Source organism: Anser anser (genome assembly GCF_964211835.1).
Source record: "Anser anser genome assembly, chromosome: 1".
NCBI classification, from domain to species: Eukaryota; Metazoa; Chordata; class Aves; order Anseriformes; family Anatidae; genus Anser; species Anser anser.
Genome location: NC_139720.1, coordinates 169,069,732 through 169,087,843, shown reverse-complemented (window position 1 = coordinate 169,087,843; position 18,112 = coordinate 169,069,732). Strand labels below are relative to the sequence as shown.

Sequence of the window (18,112 nt, the reverse complement as noted above, 5' to 3'; positions counted from 1 at the left end):
CAACATTCACCTTTTTTTTTTTTAAAACAAACAAACATTTGCTCTACCTTTACATATGATTTCTAAAGCCAAAGGGATACACAAAGTGACAAGAAACTCTTTAATGGTGTAGAAATTGTGGCTGAGATGTAAAAATTAAGGACAGCCAGTTCCATCATCTGATAGACAAAAGGGAAAAAGGAATCCTCCAGATAAAGGAACAGTAACTTTAATTCTTGTACTTTAAAAAACATTTTTTAAAATTGAGTTAAATTTAAAAAAAAATTAAAAAAAATTAACATTTTAAAAACTGCTCATTTGAAAGAAGAAAATACAATTTTAAAAGTGAAATATTTGAAGGAGGTGTGGAAACCAGCATGCTGAAACCTCGCTTTGCAATGCAGGCACACAAAAGCCTTCCCTACATCCGTGACCACATTCCCAGCCACTGTCGCATCAATAGGCATACCCAGCATGTCCCGAAACTCATGGGGTCCTTCACTGTAACACCAGAGCTTCTTCAGGCACTACCACAAGACATATACTCACTCTGGGAGGTGCCCATTTTCCATCTACAGGCAAAGGCAATGTCCTGAACTTTGCCTACATCTTGTGAAGAAACCCCAAAACAGAAGCAGAGTTTTGATGGTGGTGGCACTGGCAACTTCCTGCCTTGTACCCATGTGTTCATATGATTTTGGCCATAGAAGGAGAGATGTTGGTTGCAGTCCTCAGACAGAAGGGTTCATTTGGCATCTCCCCCATCCCAGGAATAAACTGCCTGAAAGGACACTGGGTCTTCTGCACGAGCACCGATGGAAACGAGGTTACTCTGCCTCAAGGAATGCAAGAATCACGGGGATAAAAGCTGGGCAGAAAAGGGGGATCCTGGCTCCATAATGGAAATCTGGGCCCTCAGCTTCAAGAAGGAAATGGTGAAAGCTCTGTTTCAGTGTCCAGGGCTGTTTCTGTTCTAACACTGCTCCAGGGAGCTAAGCCTATAGCTCCAGTCCTGTCCACACTCAGGCATGATTCAGGCTCTCCTTACCCACTCTCCTCATCCTCTGCTCCTTGTTTATACAGTGCACTATATTCAGTAAGAAGGGAGATGAGAAACTCCACCATCCCACAAATATCCCATGTGATTAGGCCTGTGTGAGGATCCTAATGAATAAAACGTCTCTGCGATGCTTGTGCTGAGAACACAGGTCTCACCTGACAAGCTAAGTTAACGATGTTCCTCTGCAAAAAGTGGGAGCGCTGCTGTTGGGGCTACCAGCTTGTTTCTCAAAAGAATCATACCTACTCTGTTAACATCCAGAAAAAGCTGTGAGGACTACCTCGAAATGAAGCAGATGCTTTTAGCTCCTGCTGGTCCCCTATACGGTCCCTAAAAACGTTTCTAATGTGACTGGGCTGGTATTCCTATGGAAGCATTTAAGCTCCCTAGACAGGAAAGAGAAGTATACAGCTAAATCAGATGCGTAAGACCTTTGATCACTCCTGAGGTGTGTGTCTCCAACGATTATAAGAGGGAATTCTGGAGTCTTTCTTCAGAGGTCAGAGCACCCTGCAGAACTTAACCTTAACCTACAGGCAAAAGTTGGTGTCTCAGCTAGGCACAAGTGCTTTTTGCTCAAGGTTTAAAAAAGTTCTGTGAGTGTGAAACGGAGGTACCACTGCCTCCAGTGTAGCACGACACGCTCTCAGAATAGCTGAGTGAAGGAAGGAGAAATTTCCTAGCAGGTATGACTAATCTGTACTTTACTGCAAGTATCTGGAGTCTTAGTGACCTCCTGATTTTTCAGTTTTTCCCCACTGGAAGTAGTATTTATGCACTGAGCTGCAAGGAGGAAAAGGCATAGATTAGGGAATTGCTTCAAACTCTTTGGCTATCCTAGATGCATTTATTTTTTATTGCCTCCGTTTAAAAAAGAAATAATATAAAAATGAGCTAAAACTAAAGTATGTAACAAGGACATTTCAAATCAGGCAAAGAGAAGATTAAGCATTTTCTTCTGGCAGTTACATTCTATTTATTATCATCATCATTCTTTATTATTTTTCCTTAAAAATGATCCAGATTGTCTCCCCAAACATGTTGCTTTTAATGTTTGACAGAGGCTAGATTCACTCGTGGTTGAAAGCAATCAAAGTTCAGGCACAATAATTTATTATTCTAAAATCCAGTGCTCTGCAGTTACAATTTGGTGCTAGAGATGAATTGCAAGTACCGACCTGGGCCTCACATTCCTAACGACTTAATGGGAATCCTAACAAGTGAAACAGTGTACTTTGCAATGCTTATTTTCTTTTTAAACTGGTGACAAATGGGAAGTACTACTTTGAGCTAGCCTTACAAACAGCAGGAATAAAACAGAACAGCAGAAACGTTTGTCTTTGAATAGAGGAGAGTCAAAGCAAACTAAGGTGAAAACAGTGTCTGGCAGGGTAATTCAGATCAGTGAAGTCATCCAACTCCATAGCAGCCTGACCCCAACGCAGCCCCAGAGCTACAGCTGCCAGCTAGACAGCTACTAGCCAACAAACTAGCAGAGGTGCAAGCCAAGGAGCCAGCAATGAACCCATGTGCCAATGCAGGAAAGCTATATTCCAGAATTTGGCATCTGGGTCCTTCAGCTGCCAAACATCTCCCATCTGGCTGAGTCTGTGGAACCAGGTGTTAAAAAAAAAAGGGGGGGGGGGGGGGGGGGCTGGTAAATTACACAAGATAAAAGCAGTACTGCCTCCAAGACACCAATGATAAAGAGGCACGTTGTGCCTGCCAACACCTGAAATTCACATATGACATCACTTTGTCAACAGTGAAATGGTGGACCGGGGTACTTCTGGATCAGGAGAGGCAGTATGGACAAAATACTCAATGTACCACAAGAAAAGAGTAGTTGACATGCATGAACTGGAGCAACAGTCCCAGCCTGTGGCCATCCATGGAGGTCATCAGATGCAGAACGCATGGGATCGGTTTTGAGTAAAACTAAGAGATTTCATGAGCACAATATGAACAACCTACAAAAAATGTTTCTTCAAGACTTTGTGATCCACTCTGTTCCCCCGCTGTCACAAAGAAAATCAAATATCTGTGAACGTTTTTGCACTCTCGTAACTAAAACACCATCACTGTGAGTATCATTTTATGGAAAATAGTTTTCTTGAAATTCAGGGGGAAAACGTAACTTTAGTAAGAAAAAAATGAAAAAAGGAAGAGAACTGAGGATGCGTAAAATTTCATTCAAATGAAATACATACACTTGCATAGCTCTATTTAATTGTAACAGTTCATTTCTGACAAGTAGTTAGTGTTCCTAAGCTGTTAATAGCTCTATACTCCAAGAAGCAAGACCAGCTGTGATGAATACTCCTAGCAGTGCAAGAAGTGTTAAGTGAACCATAGGAATTCATAATTTTAGGTGATACACTGATTAAATTTAAATTCATCTCATTGGCCTTACTTCCACCTTTCACCCTGCAGATAGGCCCACATGGCCTAAACAAGGTTTGACAGATGTGACCTTCCTGAACAATTTGCTCCATTATTTTAAAAAGACAGAGAAGACCCTATATCTCTCTTCCAAGTTTAGGGTTTTATGAACAGCTATGTGTCTTACCAAAATATTATATTTCAGCCTCATCTCACTCCAGCCAGAGCCAACAAATTTGCAGTTGTTTAGAGCACTGAGATGCCCCATGCAATCTTCATCTACTTATAATCATCCAGGCTGTTCAGGGGGTCTTACAAGTAGGATATCATGTTCTTTGTTATGGTATGTGTAAATTCAAAATGAATTTTTTGAGCAAATTATTGACAACATAAAAACTTGAGAAAAAAATTGACAACATAAGCCTCTCTCTTGAAAATGCTTCCTGTAGAATAGAAGTGTTTATATAGACTATTATTAATAATTATAGCTGAGTCTGTATCTAAAATTGTATGTGCGAGGCATTTATTTATTTATTAATACTTATTATCATTTATTTATTTATTAACACTTTGAGAGATTAGTAGTTTCTTCAGCAGTTTCTGAAGCTATAGTGATACGTTCAATTACACTGAAATTTTGAGTGGAAACTTCTAAAAGGAAATTCTATTTTATTATTGTTTAAATAAAAATATCTTCTCAAGACATCAAGTTCTGTTAATAACGTTATATTTTTGTTCTCAAGTAAATCTCAAAAGCTTTGTACTGGTCTTAAAAGAGAAGTTGCTGCTGCTACTTTGAGAGTGTTTGAGTAATAAAATCCTGCAAATTTTTAATATAAATATACTAGTTGTAACGCAATTAACTGCAAATTGGTGATATGAGGAGACTTGAGGAACGACTTCGGTATTTGACTACTCATTAGCAATTTGAAAGTGTAATTGCTTTTAAATATGCCATCTTCTTAATTTTCTTACGAAGCTTAGATCTGCTTATAAACATGAAGAATTAGATTTCTGATGCAATTATTTGCTTGTAGTGAATGTAGGAAGTTGTTTCTCCTTTGGTACTCCACAGACAGAGGTTTTGTGGATTACTAAGAGTAAACAAAGTAGAGAGTTGACGGGTTTACACTTGTCACATAACACAACTCCAAAGAAATCTTTTTACGGGCCCACAAAACAAAGGAAGAGATGAGGACAGACAAGCAAACGCACCGAGAGCTGACATTTTGTTGCATACCATTTTTAAACCCAATAAAGCATGAGCAATGAATCCAGCAAAAACAGCATCCCTGACAGCACTGGTACACCTGTTCTGTCATGTATGACCTGTATGCGCGAGGTCAACCCGAGGCACCTGATGGTGTTACTGGTATTACAACACTTGCTGGAACCTGCCACTGGACTTCGGTGTAAACTCTGCACTCTAAAGCAGGTTATCTACTAGGCACATTACACAGCAAGGTTTTAAGATTTTGGCATCCTTGAAAAAACAGCAAGGAGACGTTTGCAAATACCTCTTCCTACATTTTACAGCTTTGCTCATCTACTATTTTGTGGTAATTGACAATGACCCATTAGAACATATGTTACGTTGATCCACGTTAACCTTGGGTAAAGTAAGTTATTACTCAATTTCAGTAGGCTACTTTGGACATTTTCAACTGCATTATCAAACATTAGACAGGATTCTTCTTTGCTATTCTCATATTTTATTTACTAGGATTTGGAAAAATTGCAGTTTTCCCACAATGCACACCACCACCCTCCCAGCCCCCAGAAGATGAAAAACAAAACCAAAAATCAACTTTGGACCTTGCCCAGCCCCACATATCCCCCAGCCATGACATAAAGAGGGAAAGAAAGCTGAAAAGTACTGCTACTAGGCTTCGTCAATAAAACAGAACATTATATAATACACAATAAAATGCTTCATACCTGGAGTTGAAAAAACGAAAAGGGTTAGCAGCTGACCTGGCACAGCCCCACATGCTCTCTCTGGAAATTGAACACAGACAATTAGGAATTTTAAGTTACCCCAAACAATTGCAGGGGACTTAGACAAAGTTGAGGAACACTTACTGCAAAGTAAGCACACGGCCTCAGCATGGAAGGGATTTAAGATTTTTCCATTCGTTTTAAAACTCCTCCTTAAACTGAAATTGCTCTGTAGAGGCCCCAGCTAATACTAAACAGGTCATTAGGAGCTCTGCCATTAATTTGTGTGGGAGTAGAGTCAAGGCTTAAGGGCCCAGGTGTCACTTGGTGGTGGTCATTCTGGATCATGGTGGATCACATTTTCTCATTAAAAAATAATCAGTGACCAAGAAGAAAACATTAAGGAGAATCTTGAGCAGACAGACATTGTGTGAAGAGGGAATAGAGGCTAGAGCACACATCCCCTCCCAAAATTGTGCTGCTTAAGCAACATTATTCCTAACACACCATAGAATGACCTAGCCATAAATGCTTTTACTTAAAACTGAGACTCCAGGGAAAATAGATAATCTGCTATGATATTATCTGGAATATTGAACAATACAAACGTACTATGTAATAGCTGCATAAACCCTCATGCTGTGATTTGGACTACATGGAGTAGTCCTTTTCACTGACAACTTCTGATCTACTACATGTACTCAAACAAGAAGCAACAGACAGCTGGCTTTCTGAAAAAGTTCCACCATGTTAGAAAAGAAAAAAAGAAAAACCTGTAAAAAGCCAAGTCTATGAATAACCCACTTCAGTCCTTCCCTCTGTGGTTTAGACCTCAGACGTACCACAAAATTAGTCTGAGGACAACGCCCAAGAAGCTAGCAAAAAATATTAGAATAATAACATGAATCATAAAAAAATGTTAGAGCACGCTAGCTGTTCATTGCATTTGCACTGCAAACATTTTGGATTCTTTATAGCGATCAGTTAAAATGCTCAGGTTGGGGTTGGCACAGTAATTGTTGAAAGTAAAAGGAAACTTGCAAAGAAACTTCTCTAGATTTATCTAACTGCTCTTACCTTTGGCCCTTGGTAACCTGTGGCCTAACTTGGCACCTCAACATTTACAAATAATCTGTTTTTTTTTCCCAAGATTTTGCACAGCATCCTTCAAACCTCTCACATTTCTATGCTTGAAGTGTACAGTAAATATTTGTCTTCTTTACTGTTCGATTTTGCCATTTGCTAAATGATAAATTTCTGATAATGACAGAAATCTGCCACCAAAATGACTAAAGGCTGCAAAGAACCTTCATAGCAATCTGTAATTTATCAGCTCTATCATGGCCTGACATTGCTTTTCCCACCCTTTTTCTCCACTCCACATGCAGAGTTTCTGCATTCTGCAGAAGTGCATCTGAGGTATGTGTCCCATGAGATCACTAGGTACAGGTTTATTTCACAATTGCACCCGTAGGTAACCAAAGGCACTGGACAAAACCTCCCCCACCCCATTAACCCTCAACTGAACTCAACGTGCATTGGAAAAATGGTAACTGGAAACCGTGCCATTGACCGTTCTCTCCCCTGTCAATTAATTTATAATCGCCTTTTAGCTCACTCCATGTCTTACTAAAAAAATACTTATTCCCAAAGCTAATACAGACAGCAATACATTACTCTGAAACCATGACTAAACTTTGTACAATTATTTTCATAAAGTTCCATTTTTAACACATAAGCAATATGGCAGGCAAAAAATACAGCTGGTGAAGATGAGAAGTGTTTGCATGCTGGATTTTTGCCAATGGGAAATTCAGCAGACAATTAAAACTCTGGTAAGAACTTCCAGTATCTAGGCACTAAAGAGAAAAACCACCAGAAAATCCATCTTTCAAAGAACCCAAAAGACACCTAAAACTTGCAATGTTCCCCTTGGTTTGGCCTGAAAGCCAAAAGGCTGTGGCTCGCAAGTGGGACAACTTAGCCTGAGTGGCTGACGAGTTTCCTGCCCCTAGCTGGCTGCCTTATTCTCACTTTACTAACATCTGAGTGGGACAAACAAGTTTACAAGCCACATTTTCAGATTAAAATGTACCTTAAAATACCATTCATGTTGGGGTGGATGAGGAATAGAAGGGAGAAACTGGCATTTAAGTGCATGCCTATGCATCCTGTCTGGACAGTTGAGCACCTACCTCCCACCCCAACGCTGCTCTGATCCAGAAGCCCAACCCTTGCCTCCGGGGCTGAAGTTTTTCTGTGCTCTGGAAATGGCTAAAACACACTCGACAACATGGATTCAGCATAAAAAGGGATCTCTAATAGTCACTTTCCAATGCAAAATACCAGTGTAGGAGGAAAAAGAAGAGAAAAAGGATGTTGTGGGGCCACTCCTGGGTATCTTTTGCATCCTAGCCTTGTATTCAGTTGGCAAACTTGGGTGTCTGGCTTCCTGAGTCAGTGTGCTAACCACTAGTTTTTTATGCCACAGGTAGGTGGCTGCATGACTGCTGCCCCTGCCCATCATATCTTTAGAAAGAGTGGATCCCCTCCTGTGAGGCTGCTAGGAAGAGGATAGGATGGGTTTTAAAACAGGTAGAAGCAGGTAAGCTCTGAATAGAGTGCTTGCTCTCTCATTTTCCACAATGAGAAGTTGGCAATGTAAACTTTTTTTTTCCAAACTTTGGCTTTAATGATCAGGTCACAAGCTCCACAGAGAACAGAGATGACCCACAGCCATGCACCTAGCAGGTAACCAGAGCATTTAACTCTCCGCTGATGATACTAAGGGAGTGCTGATACCTTGTGTAGGTGCTCTGAAACCACTGGAGCCAAACACATATTTTATAACCTTACAACGCTTCCACCAGGACCCCAAAGTTGACAGTCCACACCTTGTCCCAAGTGCCTGCATGGTTCATCCTGACTCTGAGCACATGTAGCTCATGCACATTGTATGGGACTAGTGGTATCTCTATGCCATGTGGTACATTAACAGGCGTGTGCCCATTACAAAACTGCATGTTCTTGGTAGAGCGTGCTATTAGGATTCAAACACATTTGCAAGCAAGACTCTGCCTTAGTGGTGGCTAAGAAGCTCAGAGAAATTATACAGTGATACAAAAAAAAAAAAAAAGTCAGGCAGTGGAAATGCTGAGTGCAAAGGGAATCAACCTCTCTAGCTAAGCAAATAATTTACTAAACATTATCCTGTTCTTCCACTTTCAAAACCTCTGTGATTGAGATTTGTGTATATTCAGTCATTATTCTAGCTCCTCCTATGAACTTATTTGACTCTGACTCTTTGGCCACCTGACCAGAGAGAAAGCTATGGTCATCAGCTCTCTCATTTTTGGGTTCTGCTTGAAATGCTGGAGGTTTCCCCATGCAGCAGCCACTGTAGACAAGCCTTAGGATGAGCATTTTTTCAGGGCAGCCTCTGACCTGCCAGCCCACTCCATTCTGCCTGAGCTTAATGACACAGGCTAAGCAAGAGTGGGTTTGATCCACTCTGGTCTCCTCTTTAGTTTCTTCCTGCCTCAGTTTTCCTATTTCCGTGCATCACTATCCTGCAGCAGCTCAGTATATCCCAGGGGGATAAATAAATAAAAATGTTGCCCAGAACTTCATTCTTGACGTGTCTTTTGTGTGTCATGGCTACAACAAAGAAGCTTGACTCTGGCACTTGTGACTGTTACTTCTGACACACCTCAGCATTAGACATTGTCTCAGCCACTGATTTGCTTTCTCTCTTATTTCAGCCTTCAGTTCCTTTCATTTTGCCTAGAGTAACTTCACATGTGTGGTTGCTTTAAGCTCCAATTATCCCTGCCTTGAAGTGTCCAAAATAGTAATGGTCACGTCCTCGGCCACATACCCATGGACAACGACACCTTTTCGGCACAAGGGCTCAGCACAAAAATTTCTTCTATATCCATCATCCAGGAACCTCCTGTCATTCCTCTTTACCTGAAGCCTAAAAAGAACTTGCTGTGAGAAATGAGGTTGCAGTGGAGTGACTCTTAGTGAAACAAGATGGAGCTAATAAAGGGGAAAACCCACGACAACCTTTCCCCATTGTGAAGAAGAAAGGAGAACAGTAGAAAAAATACACTGTGGTTTTTGTTGTTGGTGGTGGTTTTTTTGTTTGTTTGTTTGTTTGTTTAGAGTCTTGTATTCACATGCTTACTCAATTATGCCTGGCTGAATGGTATTCCTGTCTTAAGAGTGCCCTCCTTTGCATGCCTTTTACATATACCTGGGACCTACACAACTTCCTTCATGTTTTTGCATTCACTGATCTGAACACTCAGGAAACACTTTTCATATGTTGGTATGAGCACTGCTATTAAGAATTAATTGTGCTGCATGTTTGTCTGTCACAAAATCACAGGAACTGCCATATGGAAAAGGAAAGATAAAAACTTATCTGATCTAGATAATGAAAAAAGAAGTAATTTTGGCTCAAGTGACAGCAGAGGACAATGCTCTTTCTTTTTCTTATCAGTAAGTCAAGGTAGCAGTTCACTGAGGTAGTTTTATTCCGGCTTTTTCTGGCAGAGTTCTGCTGTCTAATCCACGCTGACGAGTATTTGCTGCAGCTCTGAATTTCTTAATGCACACCTTTCTGCCTCTGCTTTCTGTGCTGATTTAGAAAGAAAATACAGAAAAAGCTGAATAATGAATCATCGGGGAAACTCCTGCCAAATAGGCACACAAACTGCTAACTGGGTAGCAGTCATACATATTGTTACTTATAATTCATATTTCAGTGTCATGCTCTTGAAGCAATCACACAATGCATCCTTCTCCATCAATAAAAGGCATTTCACATAGCTAACCACTAATGACTAGAGCTTCACTCTGGAGCAACACAGAGCAGTGGATTTAGCGTGGGAATAGATCCCAGCTCATCCTCTGCTTTGCTGTGTGCCTTAAGCAAGTCACTAACCTGCAGATAATTATAATATTTGAACACACAGGGGACCCGTACAATTTAATTAGTTAATGTTTGCAAAGCACTCCAAAGATAAAAAGTGCTATATGAATTATAATCATACTCTATTGTTTTGGGGCGTTTTATTCCAAGGCACACTTGTGTAAACATGTTTAGTGATGTAAAATCCCAATAACGACAAAGTTTGATAACTACCTTGAAATGATTGGCACTTCTTGGACTAAAATTAAAACGAATTAACAAATTTAATCTATTTTTGAGAAGACAATTATATGAGACAATTAAATATAGATACTGAACTGAAGCCAGGAAACAAGATCTTTGAAAGTTTGTTTGTGATGGATAAAGGTAATGAAACAGACATACAGAAAGTTATCTGTGAACCCAAATGTTACAAATAACTCTCTTGCTGCACTATACTGGTCTCAAAACAGGCCAAGTGTTACTTTTTTTTTTTTTCTTTTTAGCATTCAGATTTCTGTTATGGTTTCAGAATTAATCGTTAGATGCAATTAAGTTAATGGTAAAACTCACCTGGACTTTAACAGGGCCGGGATTCCTTGGCTCTTTCAACTTATTATGCTTATTAATTTAAATATTTCTCTTCAAAGGAAAATATTACTCCTAGCAATGGTATGGTAAAATATGTATTGCAGCTCAGTGCCTACCACTTCAAAGTGATTCAAAAGAAGAGAGCAGATTTCCTAATGGCAATGCCTCCTTGCTCTAGACTCATCTATGAACAGTCGCTGGTAACTTACTGTTGCAGGGTGGACTGGAAAAAAAATATTTTTGTGTAGACCAAGCTGAAAGCTTTTTATTTTCACATTAGCTTTCTTCAGGGAATAATTTGACAATATCCCTGTCTCCTAATACACTGTCATTTAAGCAATACCATCCTTTCAAAGCAGGCAGCTATGGCAACTTCTTTGTAGAAGCTGCTTTTGATTTACAGTTGCCGTCCACCTGGCACTTGTTCCTAATGATCACTGGCTGATGGGAAATCTGTTATCCTGGCAAAAGGCTCTGAGACACATACAAGAGATTTTCACACCAACAATCCCAGAATCTCTGTGCATGCACAGAATGGCATCCTTTGATTTTATTGCCCAGCCTGTCAAGTTATTAAGTTTTTTTTTTTTTGTAAAATGTGGCATATGCAAAAGAAAAAAAAAAAGAAAAAAAAAGAACCTTCATAGAATAGTATAGGTCTACAAATAAGTTTGTAAAGTGCAATCTAAATACACTATAGAAGTCAGCACTTCTTTACTGAGTTATCTGAACTGTGTGTAAGTATAAATCACACTTTACAGCAGTGGCATAGGCCCCAAGTTTAGATATACTGGTTCAGTTTCTTCACGAGTCACAGACTTCTATCATGGCCTCAGAAAACCACACAGAGTACAATTCCTCACGTAACTTTAGCAGTCTTAAGGTTAACCATTCTCCCTAAGGAATTTGTGCAGGCTCCTTTATAACCATGGGGGAAGACAGGCACCTCCAAAAGGCATGAGATGATTGAGAAGGGTTGGATGAAAGATGCAAAAATTGGACCTAGAAGTATGCACATCTCTACTCTACTACTGTGAAAATCCAAAACACTTGAGCTTAACTTTCAGGTAGCTTAAATTATGAGAGACGAACCTTGCTGCAAGGTTAAGTCCAAACTGCACCAGCCAGTACTGCTCAGGGGTTCCCTAAGCTGGCTGGGACACAGCACTCCTCTGCCAGCCCTTGTCCAACCCAGCAACACTTTTCACAGCACAGTCCCTTTCTTTTCTGCCACAGGATACAGATGTGAGACTGCTGACAAAAAATAAAACTAGGACAGAAATATCCACGAAGTGGGGGCATCAACCACAATACAGATGTTTGTCTGCCTTACTGGGCTCTATGTCACCAGTGCATCTCACTTAGGTATCTGCATACGCACCTCATTTTTAATGCTCGGTGAGTCAGATAGGTTTGTTCAGTGACTTGAGAGGGCTGAGGAGAAACCCCATGCCAAAAGAGTCTGTGGGGAGGTGGGAGACTCATGGCCAATTCAGTTTTCTCTGTTTGGGGCCCCAGTGCCCCCCATGAGCATCGCAGCAACTGAGCAATCTTCTGCTCGGAAAAAATTTACTGCAATGGAAAAACGCACCCCAGACTTGGCAAATCTTCATGAGAAAAGTCAAATTGAAGCTGATGTATTCCTACAATTTTACTTTAGACAAACTAGCATTCTCCAGTGAAAAAAATGCTTTATTGAGAAATTCTGGAGCAGCACTACTCAGCTCTCCGTGTGCAAAATCACCATCCAATTGTGTGCCAGTTTTAAATTGAGCATTTGTTCACAGAGGGTGGATGTACCAGAGGAGAGAGAAGCAAAGTTCAAACAAGTACTGCCAAAACACTCTCACTTATGCTTCTTGGGAGACTCAGGGCAAAGTATTTTGTCAGTAACTAGAGGAAAAAACTGAGGCAGAAGTTCCCTATAATGAACAGCACAATAGTAGTAATGATTGCAGCTGAAGCAGGAAAACAGATATTATCCGTGTAGAAAATGAATGGCTGATGGGAACACACTTATAAACCTCAAAAGAGATAAAAATCAACACAGAAGTTGATTTACATTGAAGAAAAGGAGGGAGAAGAAAAGGTAAGAAAAAAAATCAGACTCAAAAGCTACTTATCAACTTGGTACTGTGGCTGTGCTGTCTATCTGCTGTGGACTTTCTTTTTCTCTCGTGCAGTAACCAAAACTTTCTTCTGCTGTGTTACGATAATAAAACCGAGCAGAATTTAAAAATAAAGTAAGATGATCACATTAGCATTAACGTATCAATCACGTAACGTAGCCAAAGAGAACGCGTAGTAGGGTCAAAGCCCTCAATTTCATTTTCCTACAAGCACCCAGCAGTATCCAGCGCAGCGCAAGAAAGAGTTCATGCTAAAGGTCAGCACAGTCACATCCCAATGACAAATCACATTTCTATGAATTAACTGCAGCTATCACTACAAGTATTCAGGATTTCCTCTCTGAATTTTCTGTCTCTGCTTCATTACAGAGAAACGAGAAGCTTACTCAAGCAACATTAGTTTATATGCACAGTCCATCTTCTCCTTGACGTGGAAAAATGGTTTCATCAAAGGGGTTCCCTCCACCTACACCTCATAAGGAGCAGAAATGTCTGTAAGGGCAGAAAGAGAAATTTCTGGATCTTTGGATTTTAAACAACACACTGGTCAAAAGCTCACACTAAAAACCACCCTCCCTCTGCCTCTCCCACTGCTGCCCTCAGTCTCTGCAGGTAGGAGAAATCACATGGCATGTGTGTTTGGGGGAGAGAGCTACGTGGTCTGAAATACTGAGGTTTTACGGTGCAAGTGTGCAGGGCAAGAAGAAGCTGAATGCCCCGTTCAAGGTTTGTGTTGCTGTGTGCCATGGGATGGCTCCTGAGCCCCACTGCATCAGGGCAATGGAGGGGTGGGAGGGCTGCCATGCTGAGGGAACAGCACTCTGCCTCCAAAAGGGGAACTTAAAAATTTTACTGGTCTTCTAGGGCTTGACTAATGCTTTCTCTTTTCTTGGCTTCATAAAGAATTCTGGAGTGTATCTGAGATTTGACCCTGAATATATGATGCTATTCTGGCTGTGTAATAAGCACCCAGCGGTGTCAGGTATATAAAGGCAAATCTGTTCTTTGTTAGAGAGCTACATGTCAGAATGAGTTTGTAAAACATGCTACGAAAAGGATGAAATGTTGCTTACAGTGCAAAGCCCACTGAAATCCACATATCGTGGCAATATTTATTATCAACCAGAGCAAATTATCTGAGATTAATAAATTATTCCTAGTCCAAGTTATGGTAAAGCACAGGAACTGCCATAAAGCAGCACTCTCACATAAAGAAATTTCACCCAAGTGCCCTGCTGGAAATAATGACTTTGTTTATCTATAACTTTACTTTATTGATTGGGTTTGCTGAACTGAAGAAGGACTATGAAGTAATTCCGAAAGAAGTACTGAGAAATTTGCAAGCTCTGCCAATATAAAGCTAGCAGCAAGAAGGCAATTTTCCTGAGAAAAAATAGTCATACTTGGTTATTTTACAAATATGCAAGTGAATTACATTCTGTTTAAGTAAATAAGAACTAATGCCAAACATGTGTCTCTTAGTGTTTGATTGTCAGAATTTTTACTGGTAAGATATTTTTTTTTCTAGTTAGACTATAGTGGACTTAAAACAAAGCAGAAACACAGGAGGATGCCTTCACTTTTAGAGGACACGAAAAGCAAAGCTGTCACATAAGCATTCCAAAGTGTCCTATGACCTAGCCACATAAGGGTAATTTGCAAGGCAACAAGCTTAAAAATCATAGAATCATTAAGCTTGGAAAAGACCTTCCAGACCATCTGGTCCAACCATCCCCCTACCACCCAATACCACCCACTAAACCATGTCTGTAAGCGCCACCTCCAACCTTGCCTTGAACACCCCCGGGGACGGTGACTCCTGAGTCAGGCCATGGGGTGGCTTACCCTCACCTCACACCAGAGAACTGCAGGGCCTGCAGTCAGTGGGGAGGAATGGGAGCTCATGGGCTTAACTCTCTCCCTAAATTAGACAGCTAGCATAGTTTCAGAGAATTACCACTTGGGCACATCACCTGCTGTGCTCTCCGTGTGCCGTGAGGCCAGATAACTAGCTTGGATGCAGGTACCTATGCTGCAGATGTCCAATTAGGCAGTTGGGGAATAAGGGCCAATAGACAAATATATTTATATACATATATATAATTAAATATCCTTATGAAGGACAATTTAAAAAATGTCTGAAACACAAACTGGAAAAGGTCCGTTGTTGTCTGGCACGTGCCACTGTCATGTAAAAACTCGGCTTAGTGTTATGTTTAACAAAGGCAAGACTGCACAACAGCAATATAATATTGAAGGAAAGGATAATGCCATCCCTTTGGAGGTGCCATGCTGTACTTCCCAGATAGAAAGAGAAGACTCTCTCTCAGCAGTAAGTTATTTTTCGTTGTTAACTGTAGAACTATTCACAAGAAAGCACTGACAAGCTCACTTAAGAAAGACTAAATGCTATGGGACAGTCTTCAATACTCTGAGGTCCAGCCTGCTTCACCTCAACACTTAGCTTAGACCTACGACTTACTAAGATTTAGGCGGTCTTTCTATGCGTGCACCTACGCTGCCCAGTTACTCAGCAGAATGGTAGGTGCCTTTCCACGTCTTCAGAGGAAATTCCTGACTACTAAGTTTAGCTGCCAAACTGAGCACACAGGATCTCCCTTTGGAAAGCTTCAAAGGCACTTTCTTCTCTGCAACAACAGTATGTAGAATGTGGTCTTTTATTTTCAGAGGACTGCTTTGCTAGACATCTAAAATTAAGGTACACATTAGATGCCAAAATTATACGGAATGGAGCCTGTCTGTAAGGCAATATATTATAGACCAGGGAAGAAATAGATTGAGTGGAGTTGGTATAATGCGCTAACATCTCTTTTCAGCTCGGCAGCTGTACGTACAGCGTCTATGACTGAGAATGAAGTGAAAAATAAGACAAATTGCAGATCACAGTCAAATTAAATTTTCCTAATGGGGCTTTTGAAATAAACTAACAGATTACTGTTTAAATATAACCTGTAACAAGGATGAGTTGATGTTATATTATTAAATTTCTTAATTTAATTCTCATGCTCCAGAGCCAGCCAAGCAATATTCGACACATTTTCCTTCACAAATTGTGGAATGCATTATTCCGAAAACACTTTTCATGGTTTGACCAATTCTCTAAATGTTCCATCAAAATCAATCACATAAAATAGAATCTGCCTGCCAGTCATATATTAAAAGTATTTGCTAGCTCTCCATGCCTCTTTCTCTTTTCATTAATTAGGCAAAACTATTTAGTTCAAAATAATGACGGATTGTATTATTTTTCTGGCTTATTATGTGTGCTATAAACTGAGAAAAAAATACTTAGCACTTCAGGGCCTGGTGTTGTTACTAGCAAATTCAAAATATGTGCGAGGCCTGTCAATCAAGCAGCAGTGTCACTTGTGAAGAATCGTTTCCTTCCTTTACCACTGTCAGAATGGGAGCATGCTAATTGCAGTGGGAGCCAACACCCTGCCTTGGCCATAATGAACTCCCTCTCTGCTTAGGGGGAATGTAGATTTGAGGATCGCAGTTACTGTGCTTGACCAGAAGATGAATTAGCGGGTGTCTGGTGAAAGCCCTTCTGGGTTGTGAAAGGTGGACTGTTTCAGAGAGGCAGCATGGCTGGATGCAGTGCAGAATCACTACTGCCAGTCTTGTCTGCAACACCACCTCTTCCTTCCTGCATCTTCGGGAGTGGGTGGGAGGGGTGACTTAGGTGGGAAAAGGGTGAAGTAAGGAACACCTCAGGAAGAAAACACATTGGCCAACCGCCTGAACAATGCAAAAAACATAGTTCCCCCTCAACACACAGCTTAGTTTTCTCTCAGCATACAGAACATAGCTTTGGGAACATCAGCGCTTCTGGCTATTGATGGCATGGAAGAAATAAAAACCAACAATATGTAAGTACTTTTAGATATTGAGTTACAACATTTAAAATGCATTTATAATAAATTATATAACAGCGTCTAATGGCCTTTATTATATCCCTTCCTATTTAATAACGTCCAGAATGCCCACAGTTTGAACCTCTCGGATAGAGTAATATGTTTTGTAGGGGTAGCACAGGCTTTAGTGCCTGGAGGCTCTAGTTCTATTTCCAGCTCTGCTTCAGACTTACAGGGTGACCTTTACACATAACCTCATTTTCCTCACCTATGAAATGGGGATATTAATACTTATTTACCTCACAGTTGGTTCCCTTCCAGCTGCTACAGTGACTGAGCAAGCTTATGCATCTACAGAATTACTAATGTTAGTGATAAACTTTTTCTTTTTTTCTTTTTTTTTTTAAATAAGCAATAAAGGAATTAAATTAAGAGCCTGGTTTTTGTCCCTCCAGTAAGTAAAAGCACACAGAAAAATAACAGTAATGGAAAAAATGTTCAAAGCCCCTCACTAATTTCCTTTCAATTACTCTATTCTTCATGAGAAATGTGGGTGATTTCTATTCGATGGCAAGTAGATGAAGCTTCCTGATGCTGCTTTCAGTCAAGAGGAAGTGTGTTTTTTTCAGGGAAAGTCTAACCTGGAGTGAATATAAAAACCACTACAAGCTTTGCAAGTAAAAAAAGCAGGAGACATAATTTTAATCTGGAACTTTATCTAAGAATTAGGGAGGAGAGAAAGAAGTGAAAAGAGAAGCAGAGAGAGCAGAGAGAGGCAGCAATCTCTTCCTAAAGGGAATGCGGCTGAACACAAAGGATGCCGGCAGGTACATCGGCTTGCAGAGGAGGGGACACCTCCACGGAGCTGCCGATGGCTGGTGTCTCCATCAGCCAGGGAACACGCTGGTGATACTCATCTCACTCTGAGAATGTGATACTTACTCTTGTACTGCTCTGGCTATGGAGAGCGCTGTAGATCCAGTTTCATTAACGCTATCTAAGGTCACATTTGGCAGGTCGTCATCATCACTGTCACTTTTAATTTGTCTGGGAGATAGGCCTCGGGGGTCCATTTGTGCTGGAAAGAGACATATAATGGATTAATATGAGCGCGCTGAAATTAATCTTGTCCCAGAGCAACATTAGGGTGTAAAACACATCTATCTGCTTAGGCTGGATGGCATGGTTTACTCTGAGCTTCACAAATCAGATGGTGAATTTGCAAAGTCCTCTAGCA

At 40.5% G+C, this 18,112-nt stretch overlaps 1 protein-coding gene across 18 annotated transcripts in view; it reads right to left on the bottom strand.

Annotated features, from left to right (window-relative positions):
• The window catches only part of KLF12 (KLF transcription factor 12), a 247,046-nt gene that overhangs the window by 60,952 nt on the left and 167,982 nt on the right, over positions 1-18,112 (bottom strand). For 17 of the 18 annotated variants that reach the window (XM_083826745.1, XM_083826755.1, XM_083826756.1 and 14 more), the window contains 2 exons: positions 17,818-17,953; positions 5,360-5,419 (listed from right to left, as the gene is read on the bottom strand). In XM_083826745.1, the coding sequence (XP_083682871.1) occupies positions 5,360-5,419; positions 17,818-17,953 (196 nt within the window). The remainder of the gene's footprint in view (positions 1-5,359; positions 5,420-17,817; positions 17,954-18,112) is intronic. The other variant, XM_083826754.1, reaches the window with a different exon arrangement.